The sequence below is a fragment of the Plectropomus leopardus genome, chromosome 10 (genome assembly GCF_026936395.1).
Source record: "Plectropomus leopardus strain MGB_pleo_1.0 chromosome 10, ASM2693639v1, whole genome shotgun sequence".
NCBI lineage: Eukaryota > Metazoa > Chordata > Actinopteri > Perciformes > Serranidae > Plectropomus > Plectropomus leopardus.
Window position 1 is genome coordinate 20,977,094 of NC_142185.1, and position 13,976 is coordinate 20,991,069.

Below are 13,976 nucleotides of genomic sequence, written 5' to 3' on the forward strand. Positions count from 1 at the left end.
CGTCGATATGCATTCGCATAAAATGGTTCAAAAACACTCTTATACAGCATGTCGAAAAAATGACTGAAAATGCCATACTATAGTATGGCTAAAACCAGCTGAAAAAAACTGAAAATTGCATAAAATATGCTAAGACATGCTGTAGCAAAGAATGTTGAACAAACAGCCAAAAACATCATAATATGGCATGTTGAAAAAATTGACGGAAACCGCCATACTATAGATGGATCTTTATTTCAAATATTGCAAACAAAATCAGACAGTAAATAAAATGTAATAAGAACTTAAGGCAAAAAAACATCAGATTTCTACCATACATATTCACTAAAAACACAGTAGTAGAAGTATTTCATGTCAGAGGGGGAGCAGGAGAAAGTAATTACTAATCAAATCTAATCAAATCGTACCCCCTTTTTTGCAACTTTAATACACACACACACACACACACACACACACACACACAATTACAAACATATACATTCATATACACATATACATATATATATACACACCTGCATATGTACACACATACATACAAATATACATACATACATACACCTACATACACATATACATGTAAGCCATACACACCTAGATCAAATCAAACAGAAATGTATACAAAAAGAACAAATCTAGCTGTATAAAAACAAATACATCACAGACAAAGAAACACATCAAAAAAGAAAAACAGTCACACTAAGAAAAGCAGCCAACCCGTCTTGTATCATTTCTTACTGTGCCTGTTTCCTCTCTGTCCTACCAGCTCTGTCCCCTTAATATATTATTTTTCAAAACATGTTTCAACTCATTAAATGTTTTACCTGTTTTCAGTTCCACACTACAGCTGTTCCATAAGTTAACCCCCTTGACTGTAATACAATCATATTTCGTGTTAGCCCTCACCAACTGTTTCTTGGACATAAAACTTCCTCTCAGATATACTACAGTATGAAGAAAAATCTCCAAAAGACAGCTGAAAACCGCATAGTATGGCATGTCCCAACACATCATAACACAGAATGAAAAAAAATGGCCAAAGACATCACAATATAGCATGTAGAAAAAACTACAGAAAATGCCATACTATAGTATGTAGAAAAATCTCATAATATGACATGTCCCAAAAACAACATAAACTGCATATAACTGCTGAGACACAACATAGCATAGAATGTTACAAAAACGGCCCAAAACACCCTAATATAGCATGTCAAAAACAACCAAATATGCCATAGTATAGTAGGGCGAAAAATGTCAAAATATGTCCCAAAAACAACTGAAAACTGCATTAAATATTGTGCCAAGATAGGTCATATGGCAAAAAATGTATATTACAGCATGTGGATAACTATCATAGTATAGAATGATGAAAAATAGCAACAAACACCACAATAGAGCATGTCGAAAAAACAACAGAAAATGCCATACTATAGTCTGGTGAAAAATGTCAAAATATCACGTCCAAGAGAGAGCTGAAAACCACATGAAACAGCATGCCAAGACACGTCATAGCAGAAAGTGTTGCAAAAACAGCAAAAAAACACCCTAAAAAAGCATGTCCAATAAACAACCAAATGCCACACTATAGTATGGCGAAAAATGTCAGAACATCACTTGTCGAAACATATAGTATAGAATGTTGAACAAACGGAAAAAAAACCATCATAATATAGCATGTCGTAAAAATGACCGAAGATGTGATGAATGTGTTGCAAAATGTCAGAATATGACATGTCCAAAAAACAGCTGGAAACCACATAAAATAGCGTGTCGAAACACATCATAGTATAGAATTACTAACAAACAGCCAAAAATATCACAATATTGCACGTCGAAAACACGACCGAAAATGTCATACTATAGTATGACAAAAAATGTCAAAATATTAAATGTCCAAAAAACAGCTGAAAACCACATTAAATAGCATGTCGAGACATGTCATATTATTGGATCTCGAGATATCCAAAATTATCATAATATAGCATGTCCATAAAAAACAGATGAAAACCACATTAAATAGCGTGTCGAAACACATCATCGTATAGAATGTCAGACAAACTGCCAAAAACATCACAATATTGCATGCACAGAAACGACCAAAAATGGCATATTATAGTAGGACGAAAAATGTCAAATTAGACGTCCAAAAAACAGCTGAAAACCACATCTAATAGCACGTCGAGACATGTCATAGTATTGAATGTCGAAAGGATGTAAATATAGCATGTCGAAAAAACAATACAGAAAACGCTATACTATAGTATGGCGAAAAATGACAAAATATGACATGTCCAAAGAACAGCTGAAAACCTCACATTATAGCATGTTTCGACACGTCATAGTAAAGACTGAAGAAAAAACATCCACAAACGTCAAAATATAGCATGTAAAAAAAAAAACAACATTAAATAGCACGTCAAGACAATGTCAAAAAATGTCCAAAAATGCCATACTATAGTATGATGAAAAAAGTCAAAATATGGCATGTCCCAAAAACAACTGAAAACTGCATAAAATAGCATGCTGAGAGACGTCATAGCATAGAATGTTGTAAAAAGGGCAAAAAACACTATAAAAAGCATGTCCAGTAAATGACCAAATGCCATACTTGAGTATGACGAAAAATGTCAGAACATCACGTCCCAAAAACAGCTGAAAACCTTATATTTTAGCATGTTGATCCACATCATAGTATAGAATGAAGAAAAAACATCCAAAAACATCAAAATATAGCATGTCACAAAAATGACCCAAATGTCATAGCATAGTATGTTGAAATATTTCAGAATATGACATGTCCAAAAAACAGATGAAAACCACATAAAACAGCGTGTCGAAACACATCATAGCATAGAATGTCGAACAAACATCCAAAATCATCAAAATATAGCATGTCACAAAAATGACCGAAAAATGTCACAGTATATTATGACGAAAAATGTCAAAATGACATGTTCAAAAAATAGCTGAAAACCACATTCTATAACATGTCAAAACACATCAGCGTATAGAATGAGTAAAGACACGGCCAAAAACAACATAATACAGCATGTCGAAAAAATGACCGAAAAAGTCATAGTATAGTATGTTGAAAAATGTCAGAATATGACATGTCCAACAAAAAAAAAACTGAAAACCACATTAGAAAGCATGTCGAGACACATCATAGTATAGAATTACGATCAAACAGCCAAAAATATCAAAATATTGCATGTCGAAAACATGACCGAAAATGCCATACGGCGAAAAATGACAAAATATGACATGTCCAAAGAACAGCTGAAAACCACATTAAATAGCATTTCGAGACATGTCATGGTATTGGATCTCGAGAAAATGTCCAAAAAACAGATGAAAACCACATTAAATAGCGTGTCGAAACACATCATCGTATAGAATGTCGGACAAACTGCTAAAAACATCACAATATTGCATGCACAGAAACGACCAAAAATGGCATATTATAGTAGGACGAAAAATGTCAAATTAGACATGTCCAAAAAACAGCTGAAAACCACATCTAATAGCACGTCGAGACATGTCATAGTATTGAATGTGGAAAGGATGTCTATAAACATCAAAATATAGCATGTCGAAAAAAAAACACAGAAACCGCCATACTATATATTGGCGAAAAATGTCAAAATATGACATGTCCAAAAAAAAGCTGAAAACCTTATATTATAGCATGTTGAGACACGTCATAGTATAGAATGAAGGGAAAAAAACGTGCAAACACATCATAATACAGCACAGTGAAAAAATGACCGAAAACCTCATACTATAGTACGTCGAAAAATGTCAGAGTATGACATGTCAATGAAAACCCAGCTGAAAACCTCATAAAATAGCATATTGAGACACGTTATAATACAGAATGTTGAACAAACAGCCAAGTCAGCGTAATATAGGTAGCACTGCGCAGTGTTTTCCATTAATAACAAAGACTAGTCTATCGTCTCATTTGCCCCGCCATTGTCTCAAGACCGTTAATTAAGACCCGTATTAAAACTGCGTTGAGGTATTCATAGTGCAGTCGAGGAAGACAGGAGCAGCAGAACATCACGAGCATTAATGGCGAAACTAAACCGTTCATTCTGCTGGGCCAAAAACTCTTTCATTTACAAAGATCCCCAAATACCTCCTCTTATCTATTGATCTGATCAGCTGTGAATATATAAATAGATCAATTATCCTCCCCCAAAAGTGACAGTGCGAGTGTGAAGGAGATAAAAGAACTTCGTTCATGCACCCATAAAAACATCAGATATTAGACTGACTCCAAAGATCAAGTGACAAACCGCCGATACAGTGGCAACCTTTCGGAAACAATATTTTCGACATTTGGAACAATTACCTTTTGGACCGTTTTTTCCACATGGCGTTTTTATACTATGACTTTTTTCAACATTGATGTGTTTTTTGGACCAATTTTCAACATGCTGTTCTATAATCTTCTTCCACATGCTGTAGTATGGCGTTTTTTGACATTTGGAACAATGACTTTTTCGACCATTTCTTCCACATGCTGTAGTATGGCGTTTTTCGACATGTAGATGACAAACCGACACTTGTTAACAGTTAGTGTTTATTTTATGGGTTCACACACATGTTGCTATTCTCTTACCAGAGTTCACTTCATACAGCAGAGGACAGCAGTCAGTAAATTTATTAAATATATAACAAGGTATTTTGAGGCACACTGCAAAAAAAATGGCAACAGACCACCAGGATGGGAATATGAAGTAACATATTAAATCTAAGTCCAACAAAGCGGTGGTACTGTAGGTTGCATACTGACACATGGAAGAAAAAAAATAATTTGACGCATCTGTAGATAAAAATACAGACTATCCTTTCAAATATAACACAAAATAATCTCTCTTTCGATTCACTTTCATTTTAGGATTTAACTGAAAGGCAGGTATTTATAAAAACAAATTAAACGTTTAAGATCTTCTATTGGCTCAATATATAGCTACAGAGAAAACTGAAATAAAAAAAAAAATGCAACTTCAAAATATCTGCACCCTGACTAAAGAGGAGTCAAAAAATTCCACCAAAGCAACACAAAAAAATGTGGATAAACATGTACAACTATGATAAGGAAGTGCTTCATATTATTCACTGCTCCTACTTCATTAACACGCATACTTTTTCTTAAATATGTCGGACAGTTCAAGTAAAACATGATAGTTCTGTGAAGACAACAATTCATTTATATTTGATTCTTAATACTGAGAGAGTTTGTCTTCTCACAAAGACTGCTCTAAAGCTGCCTACTTCGAGTCAGTGTACGTGGAGTTATTGTTGAGCATGATCTGCTTTGTCATACACATAATTATAAAAACATACCTTGACCTCAAATTGTCCACGGCCAGGAAGACTAGTGGGAAGAACGATCTACAGCCTCATCGTGACTGGTCATCAGCTTATACATGTGACGATACAGGTGAGGCAGACAGTGCGGGTTTTACTTGGTGGAGGCCATGATCTTGATGTACTGGAGGGCGCTGTGTGCTGCGTCATTGTGAGCGTTGCTACAGGAAATGCCGGTGCCGTGGCACACGGTGACCGGGGAGGTGGACAGCTCTGCCAGGCACTGGTACTGGCCGTTCACCGTCAGCTCGTCTGCAAAGTACAGTAACACTTTACAAGACGCCACCACCAGCACAAAATAATGATGCAGCGTTCTCTTTGAGTGCCTCCATTAAGCTTACTATGCTTCGTCCCATCCTCCAGCAAAATCTTCCGAACCACATTTTTTCGTACTATGGTCAAATTTTGTCTGCATTACCCATTAAATATATTTCTAGTCAGCAATTATCTTTCTGTGTAGTAGTTTTCATTGTTAGTGACATGCAATCCAGCATTACTGTTTGTATTTTTGTTTTATTGATATCAGAGTGTAGTTACCTAATATTTGGGGGCACTGTTTCAAGTGAATTTGTTGAATATTTTCCCAAAAAGTACAAGTACACACACACGCAAAGGAGAAATTGATATTTGCAGTAATTTTGTGAACCCCTTACTTTAGGAGTAAAGTTACTGAATATTTTTGTGGGATCTCTTTTCTGTGTTGAACTGTATAAACTGTCCCTATGCACTTGTCTCACAGCTGGCTGCATTTAGAGAGCAATGTCAGTCCAGCTTGGATGATGGCTTATTTTGATGAAAATGAAAATGTCATTTGTGTTTTATTAACATTTTACTTAAGAGTTATTGATCTGGGAAATTTGAATATCGAATATCAAGCTGGTTAAGTCAGCCAGCATTCAATTTTTCTAGTGGTACAGAGTACCACATCGGACTGACCTACTTCCATCTCTGGTTACTGCTAATCCAAAAATGTCCTCCTGCCGCTGCATCGCGTTAGAGGCAAAAAGGGAAAAAAAGTGATAGGAGACACAATGTATTTGTACAAAAAATTCTGCAACTCATGAAAAAAAAAGTCATTTGTGGCCTTTTTTATTTGTCTGCAGCAAATGATAAAAACACTCCAAAACAAGCAGCTTTGTGCTTTTTTGCTCTCTTCCAAGTCAATCTGTCAAAAACCTGAGAAAAATTAAAGTCTATTGGAATATTTGTTTTTCAAAGCTGTGCTTACAATCAGGTCCTATATTATCTGTCTGAGTCTGAAGAGGAAAAACTTACTGTACCTGCAGACTTTTAATGCAAATTAAAGGCTTAATTTAAAGTATCCATACTGTAGCTGCTTTCATTAATCACTTGTGTCCAATTTCTTTTTTGTTACAGACTAATTTTAATTATCTATTGGCGGTGTTTTTTCTTCTTCTACACTACAATAGACCTATAGTCAGAATCGGAGCAGCAGCCTCAGGTATTTTCCTTTTATAGTGAGAGAAGTGAGGAGCCACATTAGCTGAATGAGTAGCACCCTGTATCTTAGCAACCAAAGCAACATCACTATAGTGTTAGGTGCCTCACCTATGTCGAAGTATGTGACCTCAAATCCCTGCTCCATGGACAGCTCCAACATCATCTGAATATAATCTGTGTTGGGAATGCTCAGCGGGTTTCTTCTCAGTAAAGATATATTCTCAGATGAGGAATTCCTTAAGTTCTCAAATCGGACGCTCGGTTTTGGGGTCTAGAGAATGAAATGCAACAGAGAAACAGCACAGTTAAAAGACACTCAACTCAGAAATGTTGCAGATGCCTCCAGCGGTCAATTCGCAAAGGCGAGAAATATTTCATGTACCCATGTGATTTCAGAGCAGCCTGACAGACTTTGAAGCTTTGAAACCATTTTCTCTGCAGCTGCCTTTTTCGCTGCCTTTTTTGAATTTCCTATAGCTGTTGAAACACAAGACAAGAGAGTAAGAACAGGATGAACAATTCTTGCAGTCACTTTAAAAGATTTAACACAAATGTCTCAAAAACGCCCGTGCCTTTCTCTGACAGGGACTCCATTCGACAAGTAACAGTGAACTCTCTCTTGTGTGGTGGACCAGCCTCCATTAAAACTGTGTATTCAGGAAGACGCCATCCTCTCTGCAATGCCAACTCCTGAAATGAAAAATCAGACTTTGTATTGTACTTCAGAATACTCACTGTGTATATAATACAGGGCACAGTGCTATTGCTGAATGCCAGTTTTATTTACACTTTTAGTCAATGGAAACCATTTTTAACTCCGGTTTGGACACATTTTTTTAAGCTTTATCTACTTATATTTTTTACACTTTAATCTGAAAATTATCAAATAGATATACACATGATTTTTTTTCATATACAATTACAGACAAGACATACACGCACATACCCACAGCGCAAATCAAAACCACAAGCACAGCCCTGATTTTCACACCTGCAGTATCCCCACTGAGTTGGGATGGTTGTTTGTTTCTGCTGCGACGCCGTTACTCTCAGACTTCACAGGAACGTTTCTGTTGGGAATTACATCAAAGCAGTTACCACAGCTGCAGCAGATTAACGCTTACTGCAGGCCGCCAGAAAAGCATTATGATGTATGCATGGCAACATGGCGTGGCAAAGGCTAATAAGGTTTTGGCAAACTCAACTTAGGGCTGCAGCAAAAAAAATATATATTTTCATTATTTACTAGTCTGATTATAATTTCAAAAATTAATGGTCTCAGAAAACAGTGAACAGTGCCCATTATAATTTATCAATTTGCCTCAGTTTTTTTTTTTTTTTTTTTTTTTTGGCTTTTACCTTTTTTAGTTATAGAACAGATTCAGCGTGAAAGGGGGAGAGAGAGAGGGGGATGACATGCAGCAAAGGGCCGCAGGTCAGAGTTGAAACTAAGGCCACTACGGCGAAGACATGGCCTCTGTACTGCTCTACCAGGCGAGCACCTGGGCACCCCCTAAAATTTATTTATCTATTTATTCTGTCTTGATTCTTATTATTATCATTGTCATTATTATTATTATTACTATTATTAGTTTTTATCTCTATTTCTCCTTTTCGTCTGTCGTCTTTCTTCCATGTTTCTGCATCTTATCTCCTGTCTAGTTTTACCTCAGTTTTGTCTTGCCTTAGTTCAGCATTACAGTTTGGCCTCTATTTTCACATGGCCTCTGGGGAATCTTAATTCTGCTTTGCTTTGTTTGTCAAAAGGCTGTAAACTCTGTTTTTAAAGGTGCTATATCAATAAAGTCATTATTATTGGGAGTTATTAAGTTGATATGATAGTGGTTAATTTTGCCCAATTAAAAGTCTAAATGACAAATAAATTCAGTTTACTGTCATTGATGCAAAGTATTCACATTTGATATATTTGATGTATATATTGCACTCCAACACTGCCCACCTATAGGATCATAGTTTACAAAATACATCCAGGTGAAGGAGGGAAAACAGTATAACTTCATCAAACTGTATTAATTAACTGTATTAATTACTCAAATAAAAGTAGGAAGAGAGGGAAGAGAGGAGAGAGGAAAAGAAAGAAACAAAAGAGGAGTAAAACAAATTATTATTATTATTATTATTATTAATATAATAACATAAACTTTGATTAAGATATTGAAACCCCTTTTGAATTTTTTTTTTGATTCGTTACAAGAACCACTCAAATAATACGTTGGTACCTTTAAATGGTGCCTTACAGCAGAGAGCTGTTTTTTGTGTATATATTATTATTGAGAGCACCTTCTAAGTTTGTATTTGATTTTTTCGATTATAATAATTGTTGCCAATAATTGTTTTTTAACAATAACTTAACTTCTACTCACACTGTCCCAGCGTCTATCTGCAGAATATTCAGGGCAGCCTCTGCAGCCTGGTGTTTAGCAGCCTTTTTACTGGGACCCTGCCCTGAAACAAAACACAATAACGGACACACAAAACACTACAGGTGATATGGCGTCTTAAAAATATGATTTCACAATCCAATAAAAAAGCCCATAACCTCAAGTCACTTATAGTGTCTTATATTCCAGGAAATAATGGTTAACACTAGAAAGAACATATAAAAAAAAGGAGACAGATCTGTCCCTTTTCAAGTACATGTTGTTATTTCAAGATGTCAAATGTAAAAACTGGATTATTTCTCATCACCTCAACACTGACAGCTTTGCAAATGCTTCTCATCCTCTTCTCTTGAACTGCACTGTTCTATCCCTGAGACGAGACACCTCAGTTAAAAAAAACACGGCATATAGAGGATATATTTAGGACTGTGCTGCAGTTAAGAGATGCACCTGACAAAAAAAAAAGAAGTGACAAATAATATGTTGCAGGCTGGAGTGCTCTTTCTGAATTATCAGTGTATGATTTTCAACTCAAACAAAAACGCTTCATCCAGTGACAGGCAGCTATCAGCACAGCAGGAGGTGAGACTGTAACTCACCCGTGCAGCCAACTTCTCCAATTTTCACGCTGAAGACGAAGCTGGGTTGGTGAGCCTCTCCTTCAGTCTTCTCCATCACATACACGGGGAGGTTACCACTTTTGGTGCCATATTCATGCAGGATTTGTATAGGCGTCTTCCCGGGGTTGGTCCTCTGCGATTCATTCGCATTCAAGCTGCATGTATTAAACAAGCGTCCACATACGGTTAACTGGGAAGACGCAGCAAACCCGGAAAGTTTACAGAGCATAAATAATTAAAGCAAATGCAAGAAACAATTGACAGAATGGAGAATTTACTGCAGAATAAAAGTGATATGTCAATACTTATACTTTTAGACAAATAATTCATTTTGTCAACAGATACTAGCAGCTTATTCTAATGAATCTATCACAGTACCCTGAAAGGTTTCAATTTGTTGTCAAGATACACTCAGTAACCATGAAAAAATGAAACCTCTTGCAAAATATAATGCTACCTCATAAATTAACCTATAATGAATTTGGAAATGTAAATAATATCTCTGTCTTGTAAATGGAATTAACATAAATTTCGAAAACTCTTTAACACATTTCAATACATCCTAATCAAAAAGAAAAAAAAAAAGAAAACTCTATAAATGATTTTTTATAGAGGTACTATCTATAACAGGTCTTTTTAACTGAATTTTAAAAAAATTAGAGTGCATTTTTTATTTATTTATTTTACAGATATTGCAGAGACAATTTTTGGGGTGATAATTTTTGCATTTAATTTTTAATGAAAAAAAAGTTATTATGTGATCCATACAATGCAAGCATGTTCCCTTGCACTCAGAATACGATTTTCAGGCCGGGGCATCTCTGTAGTGCCACAGTGCTTCAATTGTCCAGAAAATGTATCTAAAAATTGCAGCTCCTGCCCTCTGTCATATTGCTATAATATTTTTGAAAAATTGTACAGCCCTACCATATAGAGCTTTCTATTTTACTGGTCACAATATAAGACATCTAGGCTGCACATCTTCTACTTTCCCTTTAGTGTTTAATGTCCAGATTTGACAAAGATGTGAAAATCGTTTTGCAAGAGCTTAAGGGTGTCCCACTGTGAAACTGACAAATAATCGAGGTCTCCAAGCATTTTCTTTTCATTTTAAATATGTCTGTAATATTGCAGACTAGTAAGAACTTTCTACATTTCATGGTGGTTTGATTTAAAAAATGGGGATGACAAGTGAAGTCTATACGCATTAAAAGAAACAAAACATTGAAGGATTTTCATGTAAGTGTAGCAGCGAGCACCATCTAGCTCTTTGGTCTGGAAAGGTCAGCAGGTCATTCAGTTTCAATAAAACGCATATGAAATGTAAGCTGCCGATTTTTTCTAACAACAGAAAGCTTCTGCCGCAGGCTCTCTGCACTTACACTTGGGCTGAACAAAATGTCAATAACATAAAATAATATTGTAATTATTGCTATATTCAAGTAGTATTCAGTTATATTCAAAGTGTTTCATCTTGATATGATTCATAGGCTATGCAATGCTGTCAGACAATACAATACATGTTGCTGTGAGCTTTGATTGTGGATTTTTTAACAATACTGTTAGGTATAAGCAATGTTTTTATGCTGTTTTTAAAAAAAATCACAATTAATCGATTATGTTATGTTCATACTCCTCTACATAACACTTCCCGTGGTCAGTTTTCTGTCAAATATCATGGAGTGGTCTTATGGAATGAGATGAAATGTTAATTTACTGGATTTTTCTGTCATTGTCCATGTACAGAAACAGCCTTCAAAAAGCTCGGCTGTCAAAATATCTTGCTTGATTCAAGAATGATACCTCTTTGATCATTCAAATCACATGTTCACAGTGATTTTGCATATTTTATTTGTTAACCATATACTATACTTACACTTCTACCACTTGTTGCTTTCTATTATGTAAATAAAATAAACAAATGATCGATAAAGAAAAGCGCTTACAATTTGCAACTATGTCTGGAATATGATTTGTAGGCTAGGGCATCTCTGTAGCACCACAGTGCTTCATTTATCATAGTAAGTTAAACATTTTACCTTTATCAAAAAAAAAAAAAAATAGCTCCTGCAATTTGGATATTACACTTCTCAATATTGCAATTTTGATACTATTTAGATGAATTGTGCAGCACTAACTTATACACTTGGAATCGACATCACTTGTCATTTGTCAACTTGCTCCCAACCATTATTTTTGTTTGTTTGGGGATATAATCAATCCAATTCAGACCCCAAAACAGGTCTATTAAAAAAAAAAAAAACATTTAAAAAAAAAAAAAGAAAAAAAACGGTCATGCTATGATGCTGAAAATAAGAGTCTGTCATAAAAATTGTAGCAATAAAAAAATACATTAAAGTCACCGAAGCGCAGTTTTTGGGTTGAGATAAAAATTTGTTGGTGACAAAATAGTGGTTGCCAAAAGTATAACTCACGTTGACAGTGTGTAAGATATCATAGTTATTATATTTTGCTACAACAGACAGATGTCTTTTAAATCATCAGATATACGATGACATATGGGAGTACTGTGGCTTATTGTTCTGCACATTTAACTCAAGAATCACCAAAAACTGGACGCGGAGTTTTAAGCATCAACACTAAAACACTGCTCGTTAGCCTGCTAAGCTAATCAGTGTGTCGGTAGCTTTCTGCCGTTGACGCAGTTAGCTCCGACATCCAATTAAAAGTACATCTTCTCTAATGCTAACAGTGACCCTCCGAAAAGTTATCCGTCGAGTGTTTTATTTTAGAAATATATCTTAAATGAGGTACATTCTGGTGGCAAATACATTAAATAAACACCCAGTTCAACCTCCGTTAATTGCCATTAGCGTTACCAGCAAACATTAGCTAACTAACAAAAAAAATAACCGCTTACAATATAGCTAACGTTAACGCTACTTGCTAAAACAACAGAAGAGTAATAAACTCATTATTTGACACCGACGATGAGCTTCATTGGTTATATTGAATGAACAGCGTTACCTAAGAAACTTTACAGCGTTTATTTTATCATAACTACATACGTAGCGTCATTATTATTATTATTTAAACACTTGGCGTTGGCTGAATTTGTGAAATATTGTCAACAGGTCTATTTTAATTCACAGCAAATACGTTTAAATTAGCAATAAATGAACGAACCTCGTGTCTGCGGTGGTTTTCACTGCTGGTGATTGATATCCCTCCTGAGACATGTTTACAGTTTTTTGTCGTTTTCCTTGCGGGATGATTAAATATTATAAATCGGGTAACTGGAAAATATCTCAGACAGCACTTTGAGGTTTATTTCTGGGCATCTGGTTTTGTTTTAAAGCCGAAAATAAAGTGGCCTGAAATGCTAACAACTCTTCATTGTAACCTGGCCGGTACAGTTTAACGTCATATCAACATCCGGGTCAGCAGCGGGTCAGTAGCCTCCTGTATGTGGAGACAAACTGTTTACCGCCCCCTGCTGGTGCTGGAGCTCAGCGGCGCCTCACAGTTACAGCAGTTTTATGTTGCTGGATTACACTCAATTTATTCCAAAAAATAATTCAAAACACAGCAGTATAAATGCTTAATGCAGTATTATACAGTCTTTTATTTTCTTTCTTTATTTATCTTGTTTTATTATAATGGTAATTGTTGCGATAATAATAATAATAATAATAATAATAATAATAATAATGATGATGATGATGTTATCATGTAACTATCATTATAATTATTTTAATTTCAATGATTTATTTTATTGTTTACTTTTATTTGTTTCTGTTGTGATATACTGTTATGTTGTCTTAGACCCCAGGAAGACTAGCTTGTTGCCTAGGTGTCAGCTAATACAATAAACAAATTAACGTGATGAGCTTTCCAATAACTTTTTCTTTTTTTTTTAAGTTTTGATAAAGGGGCCTTATACACACAATATGTGTATATTATCTATCCTTTGAGACAAGAAACACAACTGTAGCAATCTGACTTCCCACTAATGTTTTACAATAACTTTTATAATAGGCTGCTTAATATTATTCAATTTTATTTGTATTAGTTATTCATTTTAATTTTTTGTTTTTTATCATCATCATTATTATTATCATTGGTAATAATAAATAATTTATTATTTTTCTAG

General features: G+C 35.0%; 1 protein-coding gene across 1 annotated transcript; it reads right to left on the reverse strand.

The window, feature by feature from the left end:
* Positions 1–215: 215 nt before the first annotated feature.
* Positions 216–13,568, reverse strand: prkra (protein kinase, interferon-inducible double stranded RNA dependent activator). The gene is made up of 8 exons (XM_042494780.2): positions 13,010–13,568; positions 9,842–10,017; positions 9,225–9,306; positions 7,832–7,910; positions 7,413–7,530; positions 7,223–7,317; positions 6,949–7,111; positions 216–5,631 (listed from the first exon to the last, which is right to left on the reverse strand). Exons 1-8 carry the CDS (start codon positions 13,060–13,062, stop codon positions 5,474–5,476), a joined length of 924 nt encoding a protein of 307 aa, XP_042350714.1. The 5' UTR covers positions 13,063–13,568; the 3' UTR covers positions 216–5,473.
* Positions 13,569–13,976: the final 408 nt, after the last annotated feature.

Excerpts from the sequence above, each read along its gene's own strand:
- prkra (XM_042494780.2), bottom strand. The coding sequence starts at position 13,062 with ATGTCTCAGGAGGGATATCAATCACCAGCAGTGAAAACCACCGCAGAC. Across the intron at positions 7,531-7,831 it reads ACTCAGTGGGGATACTGCAG|GAGTTGGCATTGCAGAGAGG; the intron begins GTGTGAAAATCA and ends TTTTCATTTCAG. Across the intron at positions 5,632-6,948 it reads GGTCACATACTTCGACATAG|ACGAGCTGACGGTGAACGGC; the intron begins GTGAGGCACCTA and ends TGTACTTTGCAG.